At 61.2% G+C, this 26,937-nt stretch overlaps 1 protein-coding gene across 1 annotated transcript in view; it reads right to left on the bottom strand.

The window, feature by feature from the left end:
- Positions 1-26,937, bottom strand: part of LOC124982986 (collagen alpha-2(I) chain) — a 35,090-nt gene that overhangs the window by 8,086 nt on the left and 67 nt on the right. The window contains exons 2-4 of the mRNA XM_047549825.1: positions 25,423-26,871; positions 4,769-4,855; positions 2,866-2,931 (exon numbers count right to left, since the gene is read on the bottom strand). Coding sequence (XP_047405781.1) covers positions 25,522-26,871 — 1,350 coding nt within the window. The 3' untranslated portion in view covers positions 2,866-2,931; positions 4,769-4,855; positions 25,423-25,521. The remainder of the gene's footprint in view (positions 1-2,865; positions 2,932-4,768; positions 4,856-25,422; positions 26,872-26,937) is intronic.

The raw sequence follows: 26,937 nt of genomic DNA, 5'->3' as shown, positions 1-26,937 counted from the left end.
CTGATCGTGACAGGAAGAGGCACAGTTACCACAGTGGCCATCGATAGACGCTGGGAGGGCCACTCTGGGATGGGTGGCCCATCCCACTGCCTCCTGCCGCTCCAGCCCCAGGGTAGTGTGAGGCCTGTCCATGTGGTTTGGGTCTATTGTGCCCAGCCACACCCAACACCAGCCACTTCCCAAGTAACCACCCACTACTGCTCTGTCCCCTCTGCTGGCCTCTGGCCAAAAAGACGCTGCTCTGAAGCCCATCCAGGGCACAGCCTGGCAGACGGGGCACTCAGAGAAGGCCCACAGACCCTCCTCAGGGAGGAACCAGGGTCTGTCTTCTTGCCCCTGCCTCTTCACCCCTGGTCTCCATGTGTCTCCAAATCTTAATTAGAACCCAAATGCAGAGTGGAGACCCACAGGACTCTGGGTCTGGCCTCCTGGTCACCCACTCATGGCCTGTGCAGAGTGAAAAGCTGGGATGGAGATCAACCCACTTGACAGGCGAGCAGACTGAGGCCAACAGCAGGGCCCTCACAGGAGGACCAGGCCAAGGGCAGCCGCCACTCACACACCTGAGGATTTGGGCCTCTGGCACCAGCGAGTGCAGAGCCAGGGCAGGGTCCATGTCAAAGAGCAAGAGTAGAACTGGAAGGGAATTCCTTGGGATTTTTTTTTTTTTGGTACTGGGTGTTGAACCCAGGGGCACTTAACCACTGAGCCACATCCGCAGCCATTTTTATATTTTATTTAGGGACAGGGTCTTGCTAAGTCCCTGAAGCTGACTCTGAACTTGCAATCCTCCTGCCTCAGCCTCCTGAGCGGCTGGGATCACAGGCATGTGCCACGTGCCCAGCTTCCCTTCGTTCTTACAGGCGTGGTTGCCATGGTACCAGGGCAGGTGCCACCAACCTGCCACGTGCACAACCACAGCTGTCCTGAAAACTCCCAGGTGCGAACAGCACGCAGCCTCCACAGCTCACGGAAGGCCTCTCCCCGGCACCCTTCCCCAGAAGGGCCGGACAGGCCTCACGGCCCCGGGCTTCCGGGCTCCGATCCCACCCCTGGGGCTCCAGCAAGCGTGAGCACTTCCCACCTGCACTGAGCTCTGCCCACCTGCCCGAGGCCGCTCAGCTGCTGGGAGGGCCAGAGCCTCCTGTGTGGCTGACTCCGTGAAGCCCACAGCAAAGAGGTCCCTGTCTCTGCCCCAGGTGCATCTCCCCACGGGCACCTCATCCACCCAGCTGGTCTGCCTGGGCTGTGGCACAGGAAGTCCAGCTAGCGAGACTCAGGACCTCTGGGAGGAGCCGGAGGGTGTTTCGAGGGAGGCGGGGAGCAGGGGCAGGTATTCCTGAGGGTGCGCACAGAGCACCTGGCTCCTGCTGCCCAAGCGAGGCCCTGTTCCTCCCCAGCCTGCCCTGGCCACCTGAGGCAGCTGCCATGCCCCCTGCACCCCAGGTGTGAAGGTCTGTGGTGAGTGAGTTGCTGGGTCCACCCAGGGCCACTCTCCACTGTGGGTGTCAGACCCAGGGGTGGCTTTTCCACATGGTTCCATTGTGGCGTCAGGTCCACCCGCTGGGCCCCAAGCCTTGGTTTCCGAGCCCTCACATCTGCAGCAACTCCTGAGGCCCAGGACGCCAGAGAGGCTGGGCACCAGGAGACGGGGCCAACTCCCTCAGGAAACCAGCCCGCCCCAGGCACTGGGTGGCCCCAGGGCCACAGCTGTGCTTGGCTCTACTCCTGCTGTTGGCCACTGAGTGTGGGCAGGCCTTGTGGTGGATGCCACGGGCATGGCGGGGACACTGCAGCTGGGCCCAGGGAGTGCTGGGTAGTGGGGCGCCTGCCCCGCTCTCCCTCGTCCTGAGCCAAGTCTGCACAGACTTCAGGAGAGCAACTTCCAGCCAGCTGAAAAGGAAACCCTGCCAAGCGAGTCACTGTCCCCCAAACCTTCCAGGGCTCCTCCAGTCCAAGCAGGTACCCCAGAGTCCCCAAGGCTGCAGGCAAGAAGCTGGCTGTTCCCACCCCCGAGGCTTGGCCTCCGGAACGACGGGCGGGGGTGGAGGCAACAGGAGTGCCCTGGACCAGCACTGGCAAGCTCTGCGGGGATGAGGAGAGGCCGGCCCCATCCTCCCTCTCCCCTGCATCCTGTGCCATTGGGCGCCAGCTGGTGGCCTGGCCCTGCATGCACACACAAAGGCCTGGGGCAGCTTCCAGAGCCTGGTGGGCAAGCCTGGCTCGTGAACACAGAGGCCCGATGGCACCGGGGTCCTGGGCCCAGACGCTACTGCTCCAGCTCGTGCGGGCAGCCTGGCTCCTCTCTGCAGCCTCAGAGGTGCAGTGGAAGGACGTCCCCCGTGGGGTGAGGATGCCCGTCTCAGCCTGATCCCCATGGCCACCAATTCCCCAAGCGGCCCTACGGTTTGTGCCCAGGGAGGGGCTGGTGTGGGCACAGCCAGGGGCAGCCTGGTATGGCCGACCCCAAGTGTGGTAGGTCCCCCGTCACAGCCCCAAGGCAGACATGCCAGAGAGGCAGGCGGGGACCTTAGCCCATGGAGTCCTGAGCAGCACTGCCGAAGGGCCACCTGCCCTGCGGTCACTGGTCCCCCCTGGGCTGCCCTGGCCATCACAGAGCCCTCACGGTGGCCAGGGCTTGGAAGATGGTGCCAGTCCAGTTTCCTGAGTGAGACTTGGGCGAGCCCTTGACATCCCGAGACCCTGGTCCCTCAGCCACGAGACCCTGTTGTACGTGAGGAGCCCACGCCTCAGGTGTCCCAGTGGCCGTGAAGCTGCGTACAAGCGCGTCACGGGCGTGCCCAGCTTCAGGCGGTGGCGTGTGGGGACCCTGATTCACATCAGCACTCCAAGGGCTGCACTGACCTGAGCGGGGGCCTCCAGCCGCGGGCTTCGCCTGGAGCCGCCGGGGAGGGGGTGGGGGGGCGAGACCTGGAGGAGAGAGGTGTGCGGTCAGGCCTGGGCCCTGGGTGTGTGCGGGGACCTCCCTCCTTCGTGCCCTGTTGGCTGTCCTCCCTGCCCTAGTCCCCGTGAGGCCTGGCACAGCCCAGGAGCCATCTTGTCTAGTGACTATCCAATCACGGGCTCAAACGTGGCTTCCTGGGTCCACCCTCCCCAGGATGCACCAGTCCGCAGCAGGGGATGGCCGCAAGGAGGTGAATCTGGGGACCCAAGAGATGCAGTTCAGTCAGGCTGAGCTGGGAGGACGCACTGCCCTAGGGTGGGGGACCAACTGTGACACTGCTGGGGGCAGGCAGCCGAGCAGACCCACTGGGCACAGGCAAACCCCTGCCCTTCTCTCCCTGGTGGTGCTGGACCTGTGGGACCTGAGGGGCTTGGCACTGGCCCTCCCTCCGAACACCACCCCTGAATGTCAGTCCTCCCCAGATGTCATTTACAGCAAGGAAGGTCTCCCTTTTTGCTTTGGCTGCTAGGAAGCTCAGAGCTGAACTCTACCAAATGAGAGGTTCCAGGCTGTCCTTCAGTTTCCCTTTGTCCCAGCGTCCTCCGTCATCTGCCATCTTCCTACACTGCCCGTGCTGTTCTAAGCTGCTCGGCGAGCAACACCTCCACTCCCTTCTTCCCGTGTGACTGGTGAGGTGAGGTTTCATCACCACAAGTGCAGGGCGAGGCCTGGCTAGCTGAGAGCAGGGCCGGGCGTTGGCCCAGCCACTCTGGCTCCCTGTTCCCTACTGATGCTTTGGAGGGAGACAGGAGGTCCAAATGTCCTTTTCACAAACGAGAAACTGAATTCCAGGAAAGGGCTGTGACTCCCCCCAGACCCCAGAGCAGTGAAGCGGGAGGGAGATGGGACCAGGGGTCTGGCCCTGGTGCTGTGGCTTAGTTCCTCCTGCAGGCCGGCCACTCCCACGAGTCCCTAGGGCTGGCAAGAGCTGCACGGGGCCAAGCCTGGGTCTGGGATGCTGAGGACGGACCTGCACGTGGAGCCTGGAGGTCCAGCCACGCGGTCAACACAGGCCTCTAGCAGGCGGCTCGCCCTGCCCTGTCCAGGTGATGTGCAGAGGACCCAGGGCCATCGTGGGGAGCTGCATGGGCCCTGAGGCCTCCAAGTGGTAGCCTCTTCCTATCTGGCCACCATCCTGGGTCCTTGCTGGCCAGGCCGCATGGACAGCCCTCTTGACCCAAGGCCACACTGCCACAGAGGTGGGGCTGCTGGGGTACCAAGACCTGCTGAGGTCCATCTGAGAGGGAGGCCAGGCCAGGTGTCGGTGTGGCTTTCTGTGGGTCACCAGGTCCTGCCTGCTCTTGGAGACGACAAGGCCGGCTGGGCTCCTGCACAGAGGCCACAGATGCTGCGAGCTTCAGCAGCAACCCCAGTGCTCCCAGGAGGCACGCTGCCTAACCCACAGAGGGGTAAACTAAGGCTCAGGACCAGGGAGGTGGGCGGGGGTGGCGTGCCTGCTGCGTGGCCAGGCTGCAGGTGGTGGTCACCTGAGCGAGCTCAGAAGAGCCTCGGCATCAACAACACGGCACCCCCTGTCCTCCCCAGGGCACCAGGTCCCCGGCCAGTTCCATCTGCTTCAAGGAGGCAGGATGGGGACATCGCTGGCCATAGGACGGCCACACGGCAGGCCAGGGAACCCTTGGCACTGTTCCATCCCTCCTGCCCCAGGGGAAGGTCTCCTCACCGGCTGGGGCCAGGCGGAATGATGTGCGGGAGTCCCTTCCCCACCAGGCCGCCCAGCTCCGGGCAGCTTCTAGCCAGAGTAGGCCCCTCCCCGCCAGCCGGGGTCAGGGACGCAGCTACCTGGGCCATGGTGCTGGATGGTCTTCAACGGTCCTTCTTCCTGGGTGCTCCTGACTTCCTGGGTGGTTCTCGGGGATAGGCCACGTTCTGCAAGACACAAGGAGACCCGGGTGTCAGCTCAGCAGGTCTGGTGGCTCAGGACAAGACCGGGGCAGGGTCAGTTGGGTGTCCCGCCCCGTTACCCCCAGTCACGTACAGATGGCACCCCTTCCCCGGCTGTGCAGGGAACCCAGAGACCCAGAGATTAGAGGTTCCACAAGGAGACAGAGGACCCCGTGGAAAGCCACGCTGGACTTGGCCTGGCCCTGCCTGACCCATACTCCACAGCAAACCCACGCTGGCTCCCGGCAGCCCAGTCCAGGACCAGCATGCCCTCCTGGGACTGGGGGCGGCTCCTGGCTGAGCGCGGTCACTCTGGGGCGTTGCTCAGGGACGCCCCTCCCACCTCACTGCAGTCCCAGCCTCACAAACCCTCTTCCTTCCATCCTCGAGGTCCCCTCCTCGGGGAGCCCTCCTGTGTCAGGGGCCTTCCTAGCTCTCGCAGTAGGCTGTGGGTCCCTCAAAATCAGCTCACGTCTTCACTGCCTGTCCCCCCAGGCCTGGGAGCTCTGGGGCAGGGACCCCCTCACACAGCACGCGTGCTGGACCAGCACAGCCCTGCGCCCCCCGCCCTCCTCACTCCTGGAATATCTGATATTTGAGGCTTAAGATGTGCAAATGGGACTCTGGATCTTTCACAATGGTCACTTGAGTGATCACTGTAAGCCAGAGAGGGGCAGACCAGGACGGGCCGCAGACACCGAGGCCCAAGGCCATGACGCTCCCTCCCCACCTGCACACCTTGGGCTGAGGCCTCTGGATGGCACCTGCTGCTTCTCTCCCACCCTCTGAACTGGGCAGACGTCTGTGGACCCTGGTAAGAAGGCTTGGCCGGCTGGCTGGGGGTCAGCCCCCTCTGGAGCATGGCCCAGAGTTGTGAGAGGAGCAGAGCTGGTGTGGTGGGGTCATCGGTCCCTGAGCCAATAGCTCATGCCACCCTCCTTGGGGCAATGTCTCCAGACTCCTTGAGTTGGTTTGGTAGGAATCGTGAAGCCCGAGGCTGGAGGGACTCACTGAGGGCTCCCCGTGGACATGCGTGGACCCAGGACCTCAGGGGTGGTGCCTGGAGCAAGCCCCCAGCCCAGCCTCTCCTCGTCCGCAGAACCGAGATAGCACATCTCTGAGGGTGGAAGGAGCCTGGTGAGTCTGATCGCCTGGCAGTCCCGAGACGTGTCCACCCAGAGGGCTGCGGGGAGGGGCGCCCGGGCTGGTGCGAGGGGAATGTCTGGTGCAGGCGCTCCTCGCCTCCCGCGGATTCTGAGCCGCTCCTCCGAGCCGCACCTGTGCTGCGGTCGCCTCTGTGACGGAGCCAACCAGGCCATCTTCACGGTCTGTGGCCCGTCCAGGCTGGCACCGCGTCTGGCTGACCCAGCCCCGGGCTATGTAGGAGTCCTAGAGGCCCATCCAGCGCCAACCGGCCTAGTCCTCGGCCCTGCCCACAGCATCCTTGGGTCCATCCGCAGAGTGGCCCAATGGGGCCCTTACACTCCCATCTCAACTGGACCAGCCCCTTCCCCTCTCTGGACTTCAGTCTCTTCATCTGCACAATGGGACACGTCCCCTCCTTGGGTTTACACACAGGGTCAGAAATGAAGCATGCTCCATGCCCAGGCACGGTGGGACTCAGTGGTCAGCGGCACTTTGGGGACACATGAGAAGTCACCACAGGCTTGTGCCTGCAGAAATTCCTCCCCCGCCTTTCATATAGATGAGGGACACTAGCCTGGGCTCATGACTGGAGGAGTCTGGAGAGAGCTGCAAGGCCAGCTTGGGGACACAGGCTCAGGGGACACAGGCTCAAGGCCCGCAGGCAGGAGCTGGGTGGACACTGCTGAGGCCAGGCCCTGGGGCCGGAGGTTGGAGCCCACGAGGATCTCCATACTGGCCGAGCCATGAGCCCAGACCATGGTGCAAAGACCGCGAGAACTCAGTCTTGCCTTGTACACCTGTGTCCCAGTGCCAAGCTTGCTCGCTCAGGGGTCACATGCAGGAGGAGCCTTCTCCCTGCAAGGTAAGTCCCACGAGCACCCTTGATTCATGTGGGCAAATGCCACAGAAAGGGCAAGGACCGGCTTTGGTGACACTGTCAGATGCCCAGGGCCTTGCAGGGAGCAAGTCTCAGGTCAGGAATGGGCTGGCCACATCCTCCCGGACTCCTGTGTCTGGCAGACACACAAACCAGGACCACGTCCCCAGCTCAGCACTTGACTGGGGCCAAAACAACTCCAGGAGGGACCTTGGCGGTCCAAGGTGTCAAGGCAAGGCGCGTGGAGACCCCGGTCAGCCTGAGCGGGTCCCGGAGAGGAGGCAGAATCTGTAGCCAAGCAGGCCGAGCAGCACCCTCCAGGCTGTGTGGCCTGGGAACCCGCCTCTCTGAGCTCCGGTTCTGTGAATTCAGAGGGGTCACTGACATCTGCAGCGAAGCTCTGACTCAGAGGCGGGACACCAGGCCGGCGGGATCCAACGACTGCCCGTGCACACGGTAGGTTCTCCCTCAGGGCGGCCACCTGGAACGGCCAGGGCTGTCTGCAGCAGCAAGCCACCGTCAGACGCCCACCCGCCCAGAAGGCTCCACTCAGCGCGTCACGGAGGACGTGCCATCTGTAATGGCAAAACAACGGCCTGGTTCTACGGCAGCAAGGAAACCAGGATGTCACATGCAGACCTGACGCAACGTTCGAGCGGCAGGAAGGAGACCAGTGAGGTGGGTCCTGTCCCCAGCTGCATGGCTGCTGTGCTCCTGAAGCCAGCCTTGTGGGGCCCCTGGGCCTAGTTCACAGGCAGAAGGCCGAGGGTGAGCTCCCCACCCAGCCCCACATTCCGTCCTCCTGCGCATTCCGTCCACGGCTCTCCATGGGAGGACAGGGGGTGATACTGGGTCTGTTTCCCTCCGCCATTCCCCCCACCGCAGGAGAACGGGTGCTCACTAAGCAAGACTCCGGGAACCGAGGACACAAGGAAACAGGCAATCGCTGGGCCTCCCCTGCCCAGCCTGGCGCACAGCACACTGTCACACCTAGGAGGGACCTGTGCCTGAGGACGCACGTGCCTCCACCCGCCTTTGGAAGTGTTCCCATCTGGTAGCCCGGTGTGCCATGCTGGACAGCTGCATGAGCACCACTTGTCACCTCGTCACCTCTGCCGGGAGAGCGGGCGGTTGCTTCTAGGTCTTCACACTGGACGTGGCAGTGCTGGGCGGACACCTCTCCAGCTGCATGCACAAACCTCTCCCTGCTCCTCGGGGAGTCCCACAATGGGGTCTCAAGGCGAAGCCCAAGAACATGGTCAGGCCTGAAGCAGCTGCTCCGCGCCTGGGCCCGAGAACTCTCCAGAGACCCGCTATGGCCAGAGGGGAGGGCTCAGGGCAAGACGGGGACAGGCCAGTCATGAGCCCACTGACTTCTCACACAGCCTGAAGAAGTCACCTGGACCTTAGCAGCTGGTGACAGATCCTCATGGAACACAGACCCTGGAAGGTGACTGACAGAAGGCGAGGGACCAGGGGCTGTGGTCCCACGGGAGGGGCTGGGCTAGCAGGAACCAACCTCTGATAGCGCAGGGAGGACAGCGAGAGGTCTTCCCCCAGGAAGAGGACCGTGGGCTGCGCCAGGCGGCAGGCCTGCGTGGCAACCCGTGTATGGGATGCATTTGGCCCAAGCTGCAGACCATGCGCTGCTCCCCACTAGCAGCATGAGGAGAAGGCACCACCTTCCACAGCATCCCGCTACACAGTGAGCCTCAGCACTCCAACGCTTGCAGGCCAAGGCCCCAGAGACACCACTCTGGGTCCTCCCGGCCACAGGACGTCCCCCCCCCGCACGACTGCTTGGCCTGTCCGTGGCCTCCCGAGCCCAGGTTGGCCCTGGGGGAGGGGATACAATGGCGGCACCATGGCCTGTTTTCCCATTTCATCCACTCATAAAACACAGCTGAGTGTTCCCAGACAGGGCAGCGCCAGGCCCCGGGGCTCTGAGGTGGTGCTGGCTATCCTGCCCAAGGCTCCCAGGGCAGACACACAGGGGAACTGGCCATCCCGCTCAGAGCTATACGCCCAGGGCACTTGGGTGGGTGGGAGGCTTGGGGGAGCTGCATGCTTGGGAGAGCAGGCAAGGAGCTATGGAGGGACAGGGCTGGGGCCTCGAGGGCCCACTGCGGAGACTGGCCTTCAGCCAGGAGCAGGATGGGGCCCTCATCCAGGTGGGAGATGGGAGGCGGGCAGGGACCTGCCCTGTGGCACCTGCCGCCAGCGCTCTGCCCTACACTGGCTCTAGGGGCTGCCCCCCAGACCCTGCCCTCTGGAGACTCCTCACGCAGTTGTGGGCAGAGGAAAAGGCTAGGGCTCAGATGGCGGCCTGCCTGCTCAGAGTCCGCCTCCGAGACCTGCGCAGCCTCCAGCCCTCAGCTCCCCCATCCGCAGGGCGGGGCTGGTGACACTCAGGTAACAGACCTCAGAGCCGCACACAGGAGCGCTGTCCTCTCCACTGCGTCTTCTGCCCAGCCCACTCAGGGCTCGTCCCCAGGAGATGAAGCAGAGCTAGGGTGCTGGGCAGCACCCGCTGGTCTCCCAGCCTTCCCCGCATGGGGTTCCAGGATGCAGGGGACCAAAAGGTGGAGGGTGCCATACAGCGGGCCCACCTGCCAAAAATCACACCACGCCTGGTCATCATCTGGGCACTTGAGCTCCTGTCTCGTCCTCCCGCTGCCCTGGGGTGCCGTCCCTCATCTCCTGCGCCGCCCCTGTCTCCTGGTGTCCGGATCCAGCCTGGCCAGGCTGCTGCCTGCGGCTCATGCCAGCTCCCTCCCTCCGCCACTTCCACTGTGGTGGGGGTGTGGCAGGTGGGTGGCGCCAGGATGCATCCTGCCACCACCCCACCAGAGAAAACTGCCATGCCTTCAAGCTGGGGTGGCAACGTCCCCAGAGTCCCTCAGTGGCTCCCCAGGCCACTGGGACAGGTCAACAAACCCGGGTGGCCTCAGCAGAAGGCAGGTATGGCAGCGTGGACTAGGTCCCTCGGCAGCGGCAAAGGACAAGACAAGTGCACTCGGCTGCTGGGGCACGTCGTCCCCCAGGGACCCGCGACGCTCTGGGGCTGCGGCCTGCTTCCTTCACCTCGAGTCCTGGGCGGTGCCCTTCCAAGGTGTCTCCTGCCACCTGTCCTTTCCTGACCCTCCTCCACCTGGCTCTCACACAGACCCCAGAGGCCAGGGTCACTCACGCTTCACAGGTGGGACCACGGAGGCCACGGGAGGCAGTGACCTGCCCAAACCACAGAGGCCACAGGCCCCTCTGCTGTGGAGAGGGCCCGCTGCCCAGCGTCTGCTCCTGGTGCGTGAGCTGACGCGTTGCGGTGTGGGGCCGGCTCCCAGGACCCAGCAGAGACCAGCGGCCTGCAACGTTAGGCCACCGCAGGCGGGAGCTAAGGCCCTGTGGGAGGGGACACATCAGCCATCTGAAGGCCAGGCCCAGGGACCGTGCCAACACCCATCTCTGCAGTGCTCCCCAGTGTGCTCCCCAGAGTTGGAGCAGGGTGACCTGCCACCGGCACATAGGCTGCCACGGCCGCTGAGGACGCGCCCCAGGCGACCCCCGCTAGGTTCTAGAGCCAGCCACGCGGCAGTGCTTCCAGTGCTCCCCGGCTCCCCGGGACGGCTGGCTGGATCCCGGATGCTGGATGGCAATCTCTGCCCATGTTCCAACCTCTGGCAACCTCCCAGGCCAGCCGGTCTCCAGAGCCCTGGGTCCCACGGCCAGCACGACCGAGGCCTCGCTCATGGAGTCCCAGACCTGTCACGGTGCCACACAGATGCCAGCGATGCCGCGGGCACAGTTCGCCAGGCCCACCGTGGCGAGCATCCGTGGGTTCCGCCTCCCAGACAACCAGCGCCAGTCACATTCCACCACCCGCCCGTCCCGAAAATCCAGGAGGGCTGGTATGGGTACCGCTCCTGTCCTTTCCTTCCTTCCTTTTTGGCATTTCAGGAAGTCAAGAAACCGTTCAAACCCTTATGACGGGTAGACCAAGACCCAGGAAAAGGAAGGGGCTTGTCCAGGTCCCCTGTGACTCTACGGCTGGGATGAGCGCCCAGGACCCAGGCCTCAGTCCAAGACAGCAGGACTGCAGCAGCTGCTGGTCTGACCAAGACCAGCGGGAAGGGACTAGGCCTAGGCTACTCCAGGACTGGGAGGACCTGCATGGGAGACTGGAGCCCAACACACTCCCCGGGGAGGGTGGCCAGCGGGGACCTAGACCTTGGGTTTCCTGGCACGGACTGACTGGTGCTCAATCGATGTGGGAAGAAACCCCCAGGGGCAGCCTTGAACCTCAGGGGCAGGGCTCCAGGAAAGCAGGCCGCTCTAATGGAAACCAGTCAGTGGGCCAAATGCAGCCCGCCCCCGTGGTTTCCATGGGGATGGGGACAGGAGGTGGGGCTCTGGCGTGGCTGCTGCAGCAGATGTATCCTACACAGGACTGGCGAGGAGCGGCGCCTGGCGGGGGGCCCTGGGACGTGGCAGGCCTGAGGGTTGGACTTGGGGCCCTGCAGCCACAGCCCTGGCGGTCAGCTTTGGGAAAGAGCCCAGGGCCGAGTCCACCCCCTCCAAGAGGCCTCCCGGAGTCCTCAGGTGGTCCAGGTCTGGAGCCTCGCTTGGCTGGCCCCTCCCGGCGTCTCCTCAGCCTCAGCCCCGTCCTCCTGAGGTGCTCGTGTTTGCTGACGACACGGCACCCATCTCTCAGGGTGGCCCCGTGCCTGGGAGCCGTCGGGTGCAGTGTGCGAGTACAGTGCAGCATCGGGCCTCAGGTCCCCTGCCCCCCGCCAAGAGCCCGCGCCACGGGGTCTCTCCATCCAGTCCCTCAGGGAGCCGCCCAGCTCCCTCCCGCCACCACACTTGGGCCCGGTGTGCCGCAGGTGGCAACCCGGGAGTCAGTGCCCTGGAGAAGGGAGCAAGCCCGGCGCTGGGCACACGAGGGAAGCCTCGGACTCGGGGACAGGTGCGCTGGGCCTGGGCCGTGCAATGGGTAGGGTGGGGCCTCTTGGGAGGGTCCCTTGCCCCTGCCCTGTTCGCCCTGCTGTCACATGAGCCCGCCTGGCGTCCCACCTCGGGGCCACAGGAACACTGAGAGTCATGGCAACCCGCACATCACCTGTGCCACCTGCACTGACCACAGCCCACCAACACCTCAGGCTGTGAAGGCCCAGAGTGCCCAGGCCAGCAGCAGGGTGTCCTGGAGTGTTGCCGCCCAGGCCAGCAAGCTCCAGAGGCCGAAGGAGTGGCAGCCCAGCCAAGGAGGGGTCCCCAGCACCCAGAGAGTGTGACACAGGGTCCCCAGGACAACTTCTGTTCTCTGGAGAAGAAAAACCCCCGGTTAGAGGAAAGGGCCCCCTGCTGCTGGGCATCTGGTGAGAACTGGCCAAGGTCAGCATCCGAGAGACAAGAGGCAGGGCTCCCGCCGAGGCTGCCCAGCACAGCCACAGGCAGGTCTCGTTAGGGTGCCCTCTGTCACCCGCCTGCTGTGCCACTGGAGAAATTCCCCAGCCTCTCTGGGCCTCGTGTTCTCACACAGAGAATGGGGCGCCCAGCCCCGCTACGCTGGAACTTCCATTCTGCGCTCTAGCGGAGCACACCATGGGCACACGCGGGCTCTGAGGGTGCGGAGATGGCTCAGGAGTGGGCAGACTCAACTGTAAAACGAGTGCTTTTAAAAAACGGATGCAAGGCACCTCTCAGGCCCCATGGAGCTGAGCCCTGCTTGCGACACCCAGCAAGCACGGGTACCCCCTCGGGGAAGCCAAGTGTGGACCCAGCTCTCTCTGCCGGGCCAGGCGAGGGGCTCTCTGCCGCCCGTGCCTCCAGCTGGGCCTGCCCAGAGGGTCTCGCCAGCCCCCCGGCTGCTGGATGCTGACGTGTGGCCATGCCGTTCCCACCACGCTGCCTGCCTGAGGCTGCAGTGGTCAGCTTGGCCCTGGGAGTGTCCGCCTGCAGGCTGGCACACAGTGGGCACTCGGGGCAGAATGTCCCCAGGTGCAGAGGCCTGCGACCCTGTGGTCCAACCCTCGGCTCCCGAGTCTCCAAGGTGCTGGCGTGGCGTGACCTGCCCTTCGTGCGTCCACACCATCTCCGCACCACAGAGCCTCGCACGTGGGTGTGGAAGGCTCCGCAGGGCGTCCACTGCAGGTCACACGCACCCGAGTCAGGTGGGTGGGGTGGGCGGCTCCTCCAGGACTCAAACACCAGACCCAGATGGGACTCACGTCCCAAGAAGTCGGAAGCAACAGCGGATCCAGGCGTGGAAATGCGGATCCCAGGATCCCTCCACCCACGTCTGGGCCGGAAGCGAGGGCACACCCACCCCAGGAATCTGGAGGCAGAGGGCTGAGCGCCCAGGAAACTGGGCCAGAGGTTCCCGCGCACACTGGCTGCCTCCCTGGCACCCCTGCCACCACCAGATCCCTTCTGGGGGTCTGCATCCCACGTCCCACCTACCTCCAACTCAAAGCCCAGAGAGTCATGCGCCCCAGGGCCAGCGACCCTCACCCAGGGTCCTCTGCAACCACACCCCTCCACCCAGGCGCCTTCGCGCAGAATCCCACCAGACACCCGTGGGTAGGACACAGCCCCCCTTCCCAGACGGAGAAACTGAGGCTGGGCCGGGAAGGAGCCCCTGGGGAGCCCAGGCCCCTGGCTCTCCCAACACAGCCACTGGAGGTGAAAGGAACCAACCTGGGCCTCCCAGGCATCAAGGCCAATGCTGTGACCCCATTTCCAGGGACGGAGAACTGAGACCTACAGCCATGACGGTCTCAAGGCCGCTTGCTGGAGGGTGGGTGGACACCACTGCAGCAGCCATGGCCCAGCACGAAGGGGCACGTGCGTCCACACGTGGCACACATGGCCCTGCGGCCACTGAGGGGGGAGGGAGGAGGAGGAGTCCAGCTCGCCACCGCCGCCATTTCCTCTCCTCTGCCCAAGGCCCACGCCCACCCGCAGCCTGCAAATGGCTGCGCAGGACAGGCCGCAGCGGGCAGCAGCAGCCCGGCCAGGGCCTTCCTGACTGCAGCGCCTCTGAGCAGCACTGCACCTGGATGCCACCCACCCACTGCCCGGGGCCGGCTCTGGGCTGGGGAAACAACCGGTCCAGTCCCCCAGGGACACAGCCCTGCCACCTCCTGGGACAGGACAAAGACACCTGCCCACCGGCCAGCAGCATATGGGTGGGCCTGGGTGTCGGCCCACAGGGGAGTGGGGGACACCTGTACATGTGTGCCCCTTACCTGCACACACATCTGTGCACACACCCCGCGAAGGCCCAGCACATCCACGCTCCCCGAGCCCACGTGGCATCAGCGAATGCCACGGCAGAGCGCGCCAGGGCCTCGGATCCCAGCCTGTCAGCTGGCCGCCTTGGAAACCACAGAGCCTGAGGGTCGCCACCTCCGCAGGTGGGAGGGAGAGGGGATGCCCTGGGCAGGCACGTCCTGGGGTGCAGCACACAGCAGGACGAAGGGCATTACAGATGCCCTCCCGAACATCTTCTGTTTTCTGGGTGTTTTCTGGGCACTCGGTAAATCGGCACTTACTGTCCCCATTTCACAGACAAGCAAACCAAGGCACAGAGAGGTGAAATGACTTGCCAGGAAGCAAAGACGGCTCAAGCCGAAGACACGTCCACCCTGTTACCACCACTACCAGCACGCCCGCTCTGGTGCTGGGACAGCACCTCATCTTTCCGAGCACCCCACCCATATCTTCCAATTCCCAGTGGCCGTCCACAGGCTGAGGGACGACAGGAGGCCAAGTGGTTCCGAGCCAGACCCTGGAGCTGCTGGGAAACGGCTCCCCAGTGGCTCGGTAAACTCTCCGGCTTTTCAGGGCTGCCACTCCCCAGCGGGTCCACCAGCGGGTCCACCAGCAGGTCCACCAGCGGGTCCACCAGCGGGTCCACCAGCGGGCCCACCAGCGGGTCCAGTCCTTAAGGGAAACACACGAGGTGCTTCCGCGACCCCGCGGACACAGGCTGGAGCTCCAACAGGCACCTCCCGGCCGCCACCAACGCAAGACCAGCGGGTTCTCCACGCGGGAACTGGAAATGGCAGGCAGATGTTTTAAATGTGGGAAAAGGAAAAACAACGAAGCCTGAACTGATGACATCATGACGTGCAAATTTCACAGAATAAACAGTTACCATCATTTGCAAATTATTGTGGCTATAAAACTGCTCGGCCCTCGAGTGTGTTGATACAGACCCATAAATTCTGCACCTTGTTATCTTGGTGAGATAATTTTTTTTTTTAAGTTTACAGCTCCTCTATGCAGACTACCTGCTGAATTTGTTTTAAAGTTTGGATTTAAATGTACCTTTAGGCCATCCAAAATATTTATCATCAGATTTTTCATAAAGGCTTGAAATTATCACACGTAAGTCAATGCAGAACAGCCAGCACCTGCACCTCTTTCCTACAGATGAAGCCATTAAAAGCAAAGGTCCCACACCCCAGAAGTCTAAGTTGAGCATGCTACACCGTTCATGCAGCAAGACAAAATAAAAAATTGGTAACTAATGAAAACATCTAAGGTCCCCTGACATAGGGCATTTGGAGACTTAAAAGACAAAGATCAAAAATTAAATTATGATGTAACGAATGAAGGGATGGCAATGCTCTGCTGAGGTTTCCAGGGGGTGAGCTCACCGAGTATCTGTTTCCGCACACAAATGCAACTTGTTTATTTTGACCTCAGTTCTTCGAAATTGTCGACTCCACAATTGAAATATGCTGTGTGTTCCAACAAGTACCAGGCAGTCGTAATGACAGACCAGCCCATCTGTGCTGCGAGAATGTATAATTTCAGTCTATAGTGGAATTTATATAGAAGCAACGAAGGGAAAAGTGCTTTGCGTGGTACTTTCATCAAAAAAAAAAAAAAAAAAAAAAAAAAAAACAACCCGCTGAGGAGCACAGGGTGCTATGCAGAGTGCTGAGATTCTGTCCAATTTTTTTTTTTTTTTCAACAGCATCCACAGTATGTAGGTGACTTGGGGGAGTGTCGGGTGCTACCCAAGAGAGACACTTACTGACAGCTGTTCACATATGTCCACCTCAGAGGGCGAAGGGGCATCAGGAACCTGTGATCCACACACGTGAAAAGCACTAGATGAAAACGATCAGTGGAAAATGCTGATTTAGAATGAAAATGCTCATTTACGCAAGTTAATTAATTTTTTTTGCTGCTTGCCTCTACCTTATCTAAAAAGGTAAATTAAAGCTCAGTGCATTTTACCACCTATCGTTCCAGAGTTTAGGATTAAAGGTCTTTGTATCGACATTAATTGCACCAAAAAAAGAAAAAGAAAAAGAAAAAAACACCCATGAAAACTAAAAAACAAAAGAAAGACGAGTGGGCGGCTAGTAAAAAGTGTCCGTCCCTGAACAGCGCCCACCACCCTCCCCCTACGGCCTCTCTATCTTCTCAACGCCTTTGCCTTTAAAATACATTACACTGTTTTCTTCCTATGACTTCTATTTTGCCACCAGTGTTTTATTCGATGCTTGCTAAATATTTGGGTGGAATGGCTCCTCCAGCTTGCCGCAGCAGAATGTGGCTGTCACAATCATGAAAATGTTTTAATCATCTCTGCTGTATATGCCTGTCTCTGCAGCCCCAAACCTCAGTATCCACTGCTGTCTAATCTAAGAACAAAAGCAGCTGCAGATGCCCCTCGTGTGAGCGGAGTCTGCTCTCCTATTTGGTGGTGTGTGCTATGGCCGGCTGCTCAGACCCAGGCTAGGACACACGGGGTTCACTTGCCTCCAGACTAGGAAAACAAAGATGTATTTACATGGGAATTTTCCTCTTTGTGCAATTTAGAACTTTCTGGGTCTGATTTTCCATTTCTCATAAATCAAGATCCCAGCTACCCTCAAATGTGGGAAACCAGGCCGGGTCAAGGATGCTTTGGTCAGTCTGCCAGAGGCTTGGAGGTGGGCAGAGTGGCCCTGAGGAGCCCACCTCTCCAAGCAGAGGCTCAGCAATCCTGAAGGGCTAGGGACCAAGCTCAAGCAGCCACCTACACAGCCCACGGACAGCGGAGGGCACACAAAGGTCTCGAAGGGACTCCTGACCCCGCAGGCAACATTTCTGGCTCTGGATGGCCTGGCACAGCTCTGCAGGTGGGACACCAGGACAGGCTGGGCAGGCCTCGGGACCTCCGGGGGGCTCTCTGAAGGTCTGTCTAGTGGATGGTGCCCACGTGCACCCTCGCCAAGCTAGCGAGGCAGGGCAGTCGCGAGCCAGGCACAGCACTGTGAGGTGCAAACCCCAAACTTAAATAAGTACTTAAAAAGCAAAGCTCAAAACAACCTCAAAGATTTTTCCCCACACTGAGCTGAGAGCCAAAAAAAGCTCTCTCTTCTTTCTTTCTTCAAAAAAATAAAATAAAACGGAAGGCAGAAAGAACTAGATCCCTAAACTGTGGAAATGGTAGCATGAGAGATGCGGGACAAAATGAAAGGGGCTCTGTTTCTGGATGCAGAGTCCCCCCTCCCGGGTGCCAGCCTGGCCCTGCCCGCGCGGAGGTTGCTGGGAGGAGTCTGGGGATGGGTCTGGTGTTTTTCCTTTTACTACTCCTGGCACCGCCAAACGTAAAAATAACAATAATGATGAGACCCCCACAACAAAGCGACACAACCAGGCAAGAAAGGGTCGGCAGCCCACCCGTGCCTCCTGCGGCATTCGTTCATGTTCTGACCGAACAGCGGCCACTGTGAAATAACAAACATTCGTTTTTATTATGAATTCTGAAGCCTGTAGCTTTGGATCTTAAAAATAAATGGGCTTGGCTTCTGCCTCTTCCCCGCAGCTTTTGGCAGGGCCTGCTTCACTCAAGATGGGGGGTGGAATAGAATTTGGGGTTTGGGATGAGCCAATTAGAGGGGAGGAGACAGAACGGGCATGGGAACACAAGATGGCAGGCCCTCGGCTTGTCTCCAGCAGCAGAAGGGAGAAGGTGACTTACCGAGGTGCAGGAGGATGGAGGTGCTTTCCCAGAAGCCAGGAAACAAGTAGGATGTCCCCTGCCCCAGCCAGTCACCTGGGCAGGGGAGGAAGGTGGGTCCTGCCGGCCAGCAGGCTGTCCCCAGGTGCCAGCCCTGTCCGACAGGCCCTCGGGCCTGCTGGGCTCTGGCCGCCCACCATCCGTCGGTCCCTCGGTCCTGGTCTGGGCCTCGGCCACTCCGGCACCCAGGGGCAGGACTGCCAGGAGCAAGAGGCGCTGGGGGAGGCCCTGCTGCCAGCCCAGGAGGACGAAGAAAATGCTACTTTTGTCTCCTGCTCTCATCTGGCACTGGCTGCCCGGGAGGGGGGGGCCAGAGGCGGCCGCTGCGGCTCGGCCCCGCCCACCGGGAATTTTCGAAAGATGCTCGTGGGTGCGGGAGGGTGGCAGACGTGGCAGAGGCGGGTGGGCCGGGCCCCCAAACCCACCACCAAAAAAGGAGGGGGCTAGCCGAGCGGGGGAGGGAGGAGGATGCCACAGCGTCTGGCCACTCAGCAGCCGGCCCGAGGAGTGCGCCGGGAGCAGCCCGGCCCAGGCCCGGCCCCGGCGCCCGCCTGCCCGTGGACAGGCAGCATGGCCTGGACGCCATGTTGAGTGCCTGCCTGGCTGGGCCGTGCCGCGCCAAAGGCCCTGAGTCCAGGCGGCCTGGCTTGCTAGGGATAGAGGCCACATTGTTCCCACAACCGGCAGGAACAGGCAGTGGCCAGCACCCTGTGCTTCCCTCGAAGGGAGGCCAGGGCCACCACCCCAGGAGCTCCTGCCCAGGCTGTGTAGTGGACCATCTAAGACCTGGGGCTGCGGGCACCATCCTGGCCAGGAGTCCAAACCAGGGGCTTGAATCCAGCCTGATGTCCACCTGGCCAACTGACCACGGGCAAATCTTCCCGCAGACTCCCCCACCCTCCTCGCACAGATGGGGACAACTGCTCCCACGTCTGGGCTGTGAGGACGATAGTATGAAGCCCAGTGCTGAGCACCGTGCCTGCACCCCGCGGACACTCCCGCAACGCCCCGAGGCATCCAAGCAAGTATACAGGACAAGAGGATGTCAGGCTGGAGCCCGCCACGTCCCTGCCCTCTCGGACCTTCAACAATTCTTCGGTGCTACCAGAATTGATGCTTCCCACCACCAGGGGAACAGGCTTCTGTGCCCCTGCCCTGCGTACCAATCACAGGGTGTGAATGTGGGCATTTTACGCAAGTCTCTGGGGCCCTGCCACCCTGTCCACCAGGCACAGTCCACCTGGCTGTCCCATCAGCCCGGTCTCCCCTTTGGCCCCTTATGTCACACCAGCTCTGCCCACCTGGGAGAGCCTGGGGAGAGGTCCACAGGGGTCTGGGGTCAGCAAGGCCAGTTCTATTCCATGGAGTGACCGCCACCTGGGCTGCTGCCGGCAGAGGCCCACACCCAGGTTCTGAGCTTACTCCTGGACACGGTGAAGAACTTTCTGTACACAATGGCTCCAGGTAAAGAGCAGCAGGACACAGGGGTCAACCCACACCAGCCTCGTGGGACAGGAGCTGCCCAGATGCCTGACTGCGTCCAGTGCTGCTCAGAGACAGGCACCCAAAGCCAAGGCGGTGGGGTGGAGCAGGGAGAGAGAAGGAAGCAGCCCAGAGGAGCCCTGTGGTCCTCAGCCCTGGTCTCACGCACACAGCCACGTGACTGCCCGCCAGCTGACGCCAGAGACAAAGCAGGTAGGACTCGGATGCCATGCACTCAACCAGGAAGGCCGGGAATCCATGCCAACAGCTTGGCACGGCTGCCAAGAGCCCGGCCCCAGGAGAAGGGTGCCCCCTGCTCTGTTGAATGGGGCCTGCCCTGCCAGCCTGTACCACAGGGGGGCCACCAACGGCCTGGTGGCCATTTAGAAGGAGAGCAGGTGGAGCTGGGTCCCAGCCACAGGAGGAGTGTGCCCCGAGCGTCACCATGACCAGAGGAGACACAGCTGTGCCCCAGAGATGACAGCCTCCAGCCCACTGCAGACCAAGCAGGCCTGCAGGCCATCGCGGGTGCAGGACACAGGCACAGAGGAGAGCAGTGGCCCTGCTCGGAGGGGACCGTGTGCGTGTCTTGGGGTCTGGCAGCCCTCAGCACGGTGCTGGGCCAGAATCCTGTCAGCAAGCCCTCTGGGGTGGGTGGGGAGGACACACAGGTGACATCCGTGGCCCCTGACAGGCAGGTATTGTAGCAACGCAGGGGGCTCACCCAGCTTCCCTGATGGTTGAAATGTGCGGGAATCGCAGCCACGCACCCTCGTTTTATTATAATTTAAAATGTAATTATAAAAGCCTGATTTGAATGTAAATATCTCTCTTAAAACACGTGAAAGGCAATTCTAAGTTGAAGAGCCCCCAAATCAGCAGGTAAATATTTCAGCTCAAAGCTCTTCCTGCCATCTGAACCCCCGCATCACAGAGGAAGGCTCACAGGAAAACCCAGCCTGGCTTCAGCCAGCAAGACAGGGGTCAAAGTTCCTCTCTGACCTTGAGCGAAAATTCTATCCAAATTAAAAACAAAAACAAAATACGTGAGTGTATACACACACACACGCACACACATAAAGTTTGCATTTTTACTTTGAACACACTTGGGCACACGTTTTACAACCACAATTACTAACTGTGGCCTCTGCAGGTCACATCTCTACTCAGAAACCCTCCCAGCCACTGGACAGTGAGTCCCAGACACCGGTGCACGCGAGTATCTGAGCCTCAGGGGCAGCTGAGACTCTGGAACCAGACTCCACCAGAAGTCTGCCACCCCAAAATTGGACAATAAGATAGTGCTGGGTTCTATGCTGAAGCGCCCTCACCAAGTGAACAGAGACCTGTGTGACAGGGGCTTTCATTTTTTTCCATGCTTTTGATTTCACCACTTCTCCTGTGGCCTCAAAGCCTGACTGGACACCCCCACGACAGAGAGGGCTCCCACGGCGCGTTCTTCTGAACAGCTTAATGCAGAGAGAGCAGTGGGCTCGGCTAAGAGGGTCCAACATTAAAAATAACAAAAGATACGACAGCAGTTTTAAAAACTAAGACCTCATTTCGAAGACAAATGTCATCATATACCAACAAAGCCGTGGGCGAGGAGGAAGAGTGGCAGCGATGGGACCACTCCCCTGTCTGTCCTCCGGCTCTGGCCACGTGGGGGCATCCATTGTGAGGACCACCTACAGTGGCAGGCATCACCAGTCAGCAGGGTCCAAGGTCCCGAGGCAGAGGGCCCGAGCGATGGGGCAGACCCGAGGGCTGTGGCCCTGGTGCTTCCGGGGTCCTGTCCCCAGGCTCAGCTCCTCCCTCGGTCTCCAGGTGAGCCTGGGCTCCCGACCTGCTTCCCTGAGACCCAGCAGCCAGGCACTCCAGCTCTGTGCCCGCAGCATGGTTGGCACAGGCCTCGGGCCGGGATTCTGCTCATTCTATGAAATCAGAAAATACTCATCAGGTGCTCACTCCGGGCCAGGTTTGTCGGGAGTCACGAAAACATCCTCTGCAGCCAGGGAGGGTGTTGGAGGGCCCATTCAGACACCCCACCGCCTGCAGGTCACTCCCAGGTTCATCTGAGAGCGGGGTTCGGGAGAGGCAGGAGAGGCTGGAACCCAGAGCTGTGTCCCCACTCCTCTCTGGACGGCCCTCCGCACCCTCTGGAGACCTACCCTTCTGCCTCCTGTCCCCATTTGCCCACTTCCAGGCTGCAACCCAGCCACAAGACAAAGGCCGACGACCCAGGCCTGACCGGAGGGAGGTTGCATCCAGCCCACAGCCTGAAACCTGGCCACCTTTCCAGAGCTGGCCAAGTGCCCCTGCTGCCGTTAAGAAGAAATCACAGAAGAGAAAAAATAAACTTGCGAAAGTTTAAACTCCACTCAACAAAGAAAGCCAGCCGGATGTGCCTAGTGAAACTGCCCAAGAGCCACGGGTCAGGAGACTTTCTTTTTTCTTCTATAAATCTCTGCCCCTGATGACCCGGCCAGGCCTGCGATACCCAGACACTGCAGCTCCAACAGCTGTCCGAGCCGACAGAATACTGGTCAGCCCCAAAATAAAGATTCCATATAAAAGAGCCATTGTCTCTGCTGGGTGACAATTGTTGCTTTTCTCCGTCCTCGGCTCGGTAACATCGGAAAGTATTGCCAGTGCTGTTTAGGGCTCCTTCTTGCTCCAACAAAATATTTTGAGAAAGGACAATCTTTCTGGGTCTTCATGAGCCATTTGGCAGGCTTCCTCCTCTACCTGGCCAAGGAGCAATTAGCTCTTCAGGACGGTGAAACTCCCACCAAATCGCCACCTGCATTTCCAGCAAGGCTGCTGACTGCTGGTCTGGCCACTCTGGACCTCTGTGGGGAACAAAGGTCAGACACAGGGCCGGTCCCTGAAGTGCTATTCTGGGTGAGGTTCCCATCCTGTTCTGGGAAGGGGTGCCTCCTCCCTCAGCACATCCTTGGTCCCCAAGGGGACCCTGGACTCATCTCCTGCACCTAATGTGAGGTACAGGATGCATTCAGACCATCATGTCCACCCCAAGTCCCTGGGACAAGGGAAGAGATGGCTTTACAAGGTCCTGCCAGTCTACCTGGCAAATACCGTGCAGGTCCACGTTGGCTACCACCCGTAGGCAGGGCAGGGAACTTGTTGGTGCCCTTCCCAGGGAAACAAAAACTGGGAACTCTGTACTCAGAACATAATATAATTATTATAGTGTAATACACAAAGTAAATGATAATAATAAATAAAATACATTAACAATCAGGGTGACTGTCATTTATAACAATGACCAAAGTAGAAGCCATTTAATTCTTCCACACAATGTGCCATGAACTGTATTTATGGAAACAATGTTGTCTGAAGCCTCCGACGTCGTCATTATCGTCATGATTCCTGCTTTAGCACTCAGGGCACAGGCTCAGGGAGGCTATATAACTTGCCCCAGGTCACACGGTGAGCGGGGCAGGGCTAGATGGAAGCCTGAGGGGCTTGGACCCTGCCCCTGCCAAGAGCTTGGACACTTGGACGGACTGGGACTTCTGTCAGAGTATTTCCCCCTCTCCCCACACAAGAAATACACCTCAAAACCAGACACCACAACATACTACTAGGCACCAAAGTTCCCAAGATGCACCTGGCCTGGTCTGGTAGACCCCTCCCTTCCCCCACACTGCCACAGGGGTACGAGCCAGGCTTCCCTGGACTTCTCGGGATGGACCTGCCCCACAGGATGCTCATCAGGTAGGTAAAGTCCTCCCTGCCTGCCCTCCTGCCTTCTAGTAGGGCTTCATCTGCACTGGGCTGGGACTGCCCCCTGGGCCCTGCCGGGGCTAAAGCAAGAGAGACACATCTTCCACGCGGCTGTCCGGCCAGGTGTAAACCACACAGAGGAAAAGCAACACTGCTGCAGAGCCCCTGCTGCCCCAAGCCCAGTGGAGGGGACAAGTGAGTCTCATGGCCACACAATGCCAGGCGCTAAGCCCAGCCAGCCTCTGCCAAGACCCTGGAGACCCCTTGCCCAGGAGGGTCTATGGCATGGTAGGGCCCTAAAACAGGCCAGCGGCCCTCCCAGTTGGACCCTGGTTTCATGCAAAAACAGAACACGCGTCCTTCCCACCAGCCCACGCCGCGTCCACTCCTCGGGCCCTGCTCCCCCGTTCCTTAGATTACATCCTGCAGGGGGAAAACCCGGAAGGAGCTGGTTTCGTTTTCAGGCCTCCTCTTCTGTGCCCGTGTGGAGTCCTCAAAAGTCAATTTTGCTGAGAGGGGATATTCCAAAATGGAAAGATGCCCTGGCTGGCCCAACTAAGCACTGAAGAACCTCAACCTGACCACTGTCTGTGGACCAGGGTACACCCTGTGGCAGCCAAGGGGACCCTGAAGCTTTGACAAAGAGCAACAGACTATGAGGCCCTGGGCCCAGCTCTTCTGAGGCTCTGATCTTTCCTCCTTGCCTTCGGTCAGTCGGGCCTGTCGGCCTAGTGTGCAGGAGAGACGGTGCCCCTGGTTTGGGGTCTGTTTTCATCCGGGGTTTACCCATCAGTCTCTGCAGAATACCACACAACTCCTGCCCACCGAGCATGGACCGAGGAAAACATCTCCAGCACTCTGCAGGCGAGGCCACGATGGAACCTGAGCTTCTTACAATGACCAACCTCATGGCTGAGGGCACCATGCCCAGGGCAGCTCCTGGCTGGAGTGGCACGCCTTCAGCCCTGTGCCGCCTGCTTCCGAGATCAACCCCGAATGTCCCACTCTGGGGTTCATGTCTGCTAGCTGCCTCCGATAAAGTCATAAATAAAAATCAGAGCAGGGGGTGCAGGGAAAGCAGGCCAGCAGAGACCACGGCCAATGCCAGCCCTTTGAGCACCAGAGCAAACTTTCAGACTCTGGTCTGGCTGCCAGACCTTGCTGAAGTGGTGTTCTCCTTGGCCTTCCCCAGATGGAGGATAACCAGGGAGCCCAGAGGGAGCGAGGCATAAAGCCTGGACTACACAGGTCTTGTCCACGTTCCCGGAAACAGGGCCTCGAGTGCCAGCCCAGGACTCTGGGGCGTTGTGGAAACAGGCCCCCGCTGGGCGACTTTGTGGTGAAAGCAGCCAGACCCACCATCCAAACCACATCCACAAGGTGGGAAGGGAGGGGACACTGCACCTGTGGCAGGACCATGTTGAAAGCAGGCTTAATCCTGAGCGATGGGTTTCCTCTAACGCGGAGCCGAGCATGCACGTACCCACACACGTTTTAAAATCCCCAGTAGCTGGAACGGATGAGTTACCAAACAAAGCTATGGCTGGCCTGTGGTGATCGCCTCGACTACTGGAACCCAACTCTGAAAAAAATAATCTCAGTGCTACCTCTAAACCCCATAATCACAGCTAACAAGCATTCCTTCACCTCTCTCCTGCTCCCCACCATCTCCCCAGGGCCAGCGGCCCAGTCTCTGTGTGACCCACCTATAAATGGACATTTATTACAAAAAGTTGAGTTGTTTTTTATTTCACGCCACCATAAAAGACAGCCTGCACACCGGGCCTCTTGGTCCAGAGTGAACAACTGGGATGGGAGTCAGAGGGTTCTCCCTCCAAGCTCCCCAAAATGTTCAAGCAGCAGAAAAAAGCAGCAGCAGCAGCAGCAGAGGGTTGAGGAAGTAAGGAAAGTTCATTTTGCAAGACAGGGCTGTGGCTTCCAAGTAACCTTTCCGACACATCTATCCCACAAACAGAAGTTTTTCTTTCTATTGTTCAAGTCGCCTGTTGGGGCTTATTTTATGTATTCACTAGTATTCTCTCTGCCTAGTAACCTGCACACCTGAGATGAGAAGCTGTACTTCACGAATTCCAAGTTCCATGCTGAGGACGACGGCGGAGTTCTTGCAAGCTGGCTTCGCTTCAGGCTGGGGAGCAACCTCCTTCGGGAGTCCCTGGACTGTAAGAGGCCTGCCCCGCGGAAGGAGCCCTCTGAGAAATCCCTTCATTAATATTTAAATACTCACTAAGTAGTGAAAGTGAGAAATGCACTTACCATCCTCCGGAGTCGCCGTGAACCGATCGTGCCCGCGGCGCACAGGTCGACAGTCCTGCCCTTGCCGGATGACCGCGCCTGGCCGTAGCCAGCGCAGGGCTAACGTGCCCACGGCCGCAGAGGCCCTCGGTCACGGGCCGAGAGTCCCGGGTTCGCAACGCTTGCCTGGTTCCCGCGCCGAAAGCTCCGACAGAGCGGTGCGATTCCCGCAACTCCTGAGGGTGGGACAGCCCGGCGGCAAACGCACAGCCAGGCCCCGCGCCGCTCCTTCCCTCCGGCGTCCCTGTATTCAGCGAGCGGCTGCGCGAAGAGTTGCCCGCACGACCGGGTCACCGCGTCCGCGACCGGCGCCGCCGCCGGGGACCTTTGTCCTAGACGAAAACGAAAGCGCGCCGGCCCGGGTGCGCCCACGCCCTGCCGCGGAGGGCCCGGCCGGCGCGCCCTGCGACTTTCCCCAAGTTCACGTGCATCCCGGGGCGGCCCGGCGGGTGCAGCGGACCCGGACTCGCAGAGCCTGGCCGTCGGGCAGGCGCGGGCCGCGGCGGACTCGGGAAGGACCAGCCCGTGCTGCCCGCCCCGGCACAATGGGCGCCGCGGGGCCGGCGCGGGGACAGCGCGGGCCCGGTCGCCGCGCGGCCGCTCGTCTGGCGCTGCCCGGACGCCGAATGCGGCGGCGGCTTGGCACAGACGCGCCGCGCGCCCGGTGCATGCTAATGGCCGGCGGCCGCGCCATGAATTATTCAGCAGCGGCGCGGAGAGGGCGAGCGCGGCGCGGAGGGCGGCCCTGGCCGTGCGTCCCCCGCCGCTGCGAAGCGGCCGCGGCGACTTCCCAAACTTTCCCGGGTCCGCACCGAGGATGTGGCCCCCGCGGTGCCGCCGTCCCCGCCCGAGCGCGCCGGCCGCGCTTCCCCCGTTGCCGCCTATTTTATGTCTTTTGTCTCGGAGTTGGCACCTGTCCCAGAGAGCGCGTTTCCCTGCCCACCCCTTCGCCGCCGGATCGGGGCGGGGGAGGGGGTACGGGGGACCCGGGGAGGAGGGGACGGAGGAAGCATGCGCCTGCGGGCACCTCAGCCCGAGGAGATCGCCCGGGGGTGGCGGCCGTGCCCGCACACCAGGGCACCCCTGCTCCGCGGGGAGGTCAGGGCTGCGGACGCGTCCGGAATACCGACGACGCGCCTGCGGCCCCCGCAGTGCCCGCTGCGGGTGAGGACAGGGCGCCGCCCCTCCCGGGCTCCCCCCCAACCCCGGACCAGCGCGCTCGGGTCTGGGCGGGAGACGAGAGCAGAGGATTCGCCGCCCCGCGCCTCGCCCCGCAGCCCCGCGTGCGCGCCCCCGCGGGCACGCCGCCCCGGGCGCTGCGCGCCCCCGCCCCCGGCCCCGCCCGCCCGCCCGCCCTCGCGGAGCAGGGGCACAGCGCCGCGGGGACCCGCTGGCCTTCCGCTTCGCGACCTGGGGCCCGCGCGACCGAGTGGGGCAGGCAGGCGCAAGCTCCCGGCCCGGCCCGACCCGCCCCCA

The sequence above is a fragment of the Sciurus carolinensis genome, chromosome 4 (genome assembly GCF_902686445.1).
Source record: "Sciurus carolinensis chromosome 4, mSciCar1.2, whole genome shotgun sequence".
Lineage (NCBI taxonomy): Eukaryota > Metazoa > Chordata > Mammalia > Rodentia > Sciuridae > Sciurus > Sciurus carolinensis.
This window is presented reverse-complemented; position numbering and strand designations above follow the sequence as displayed.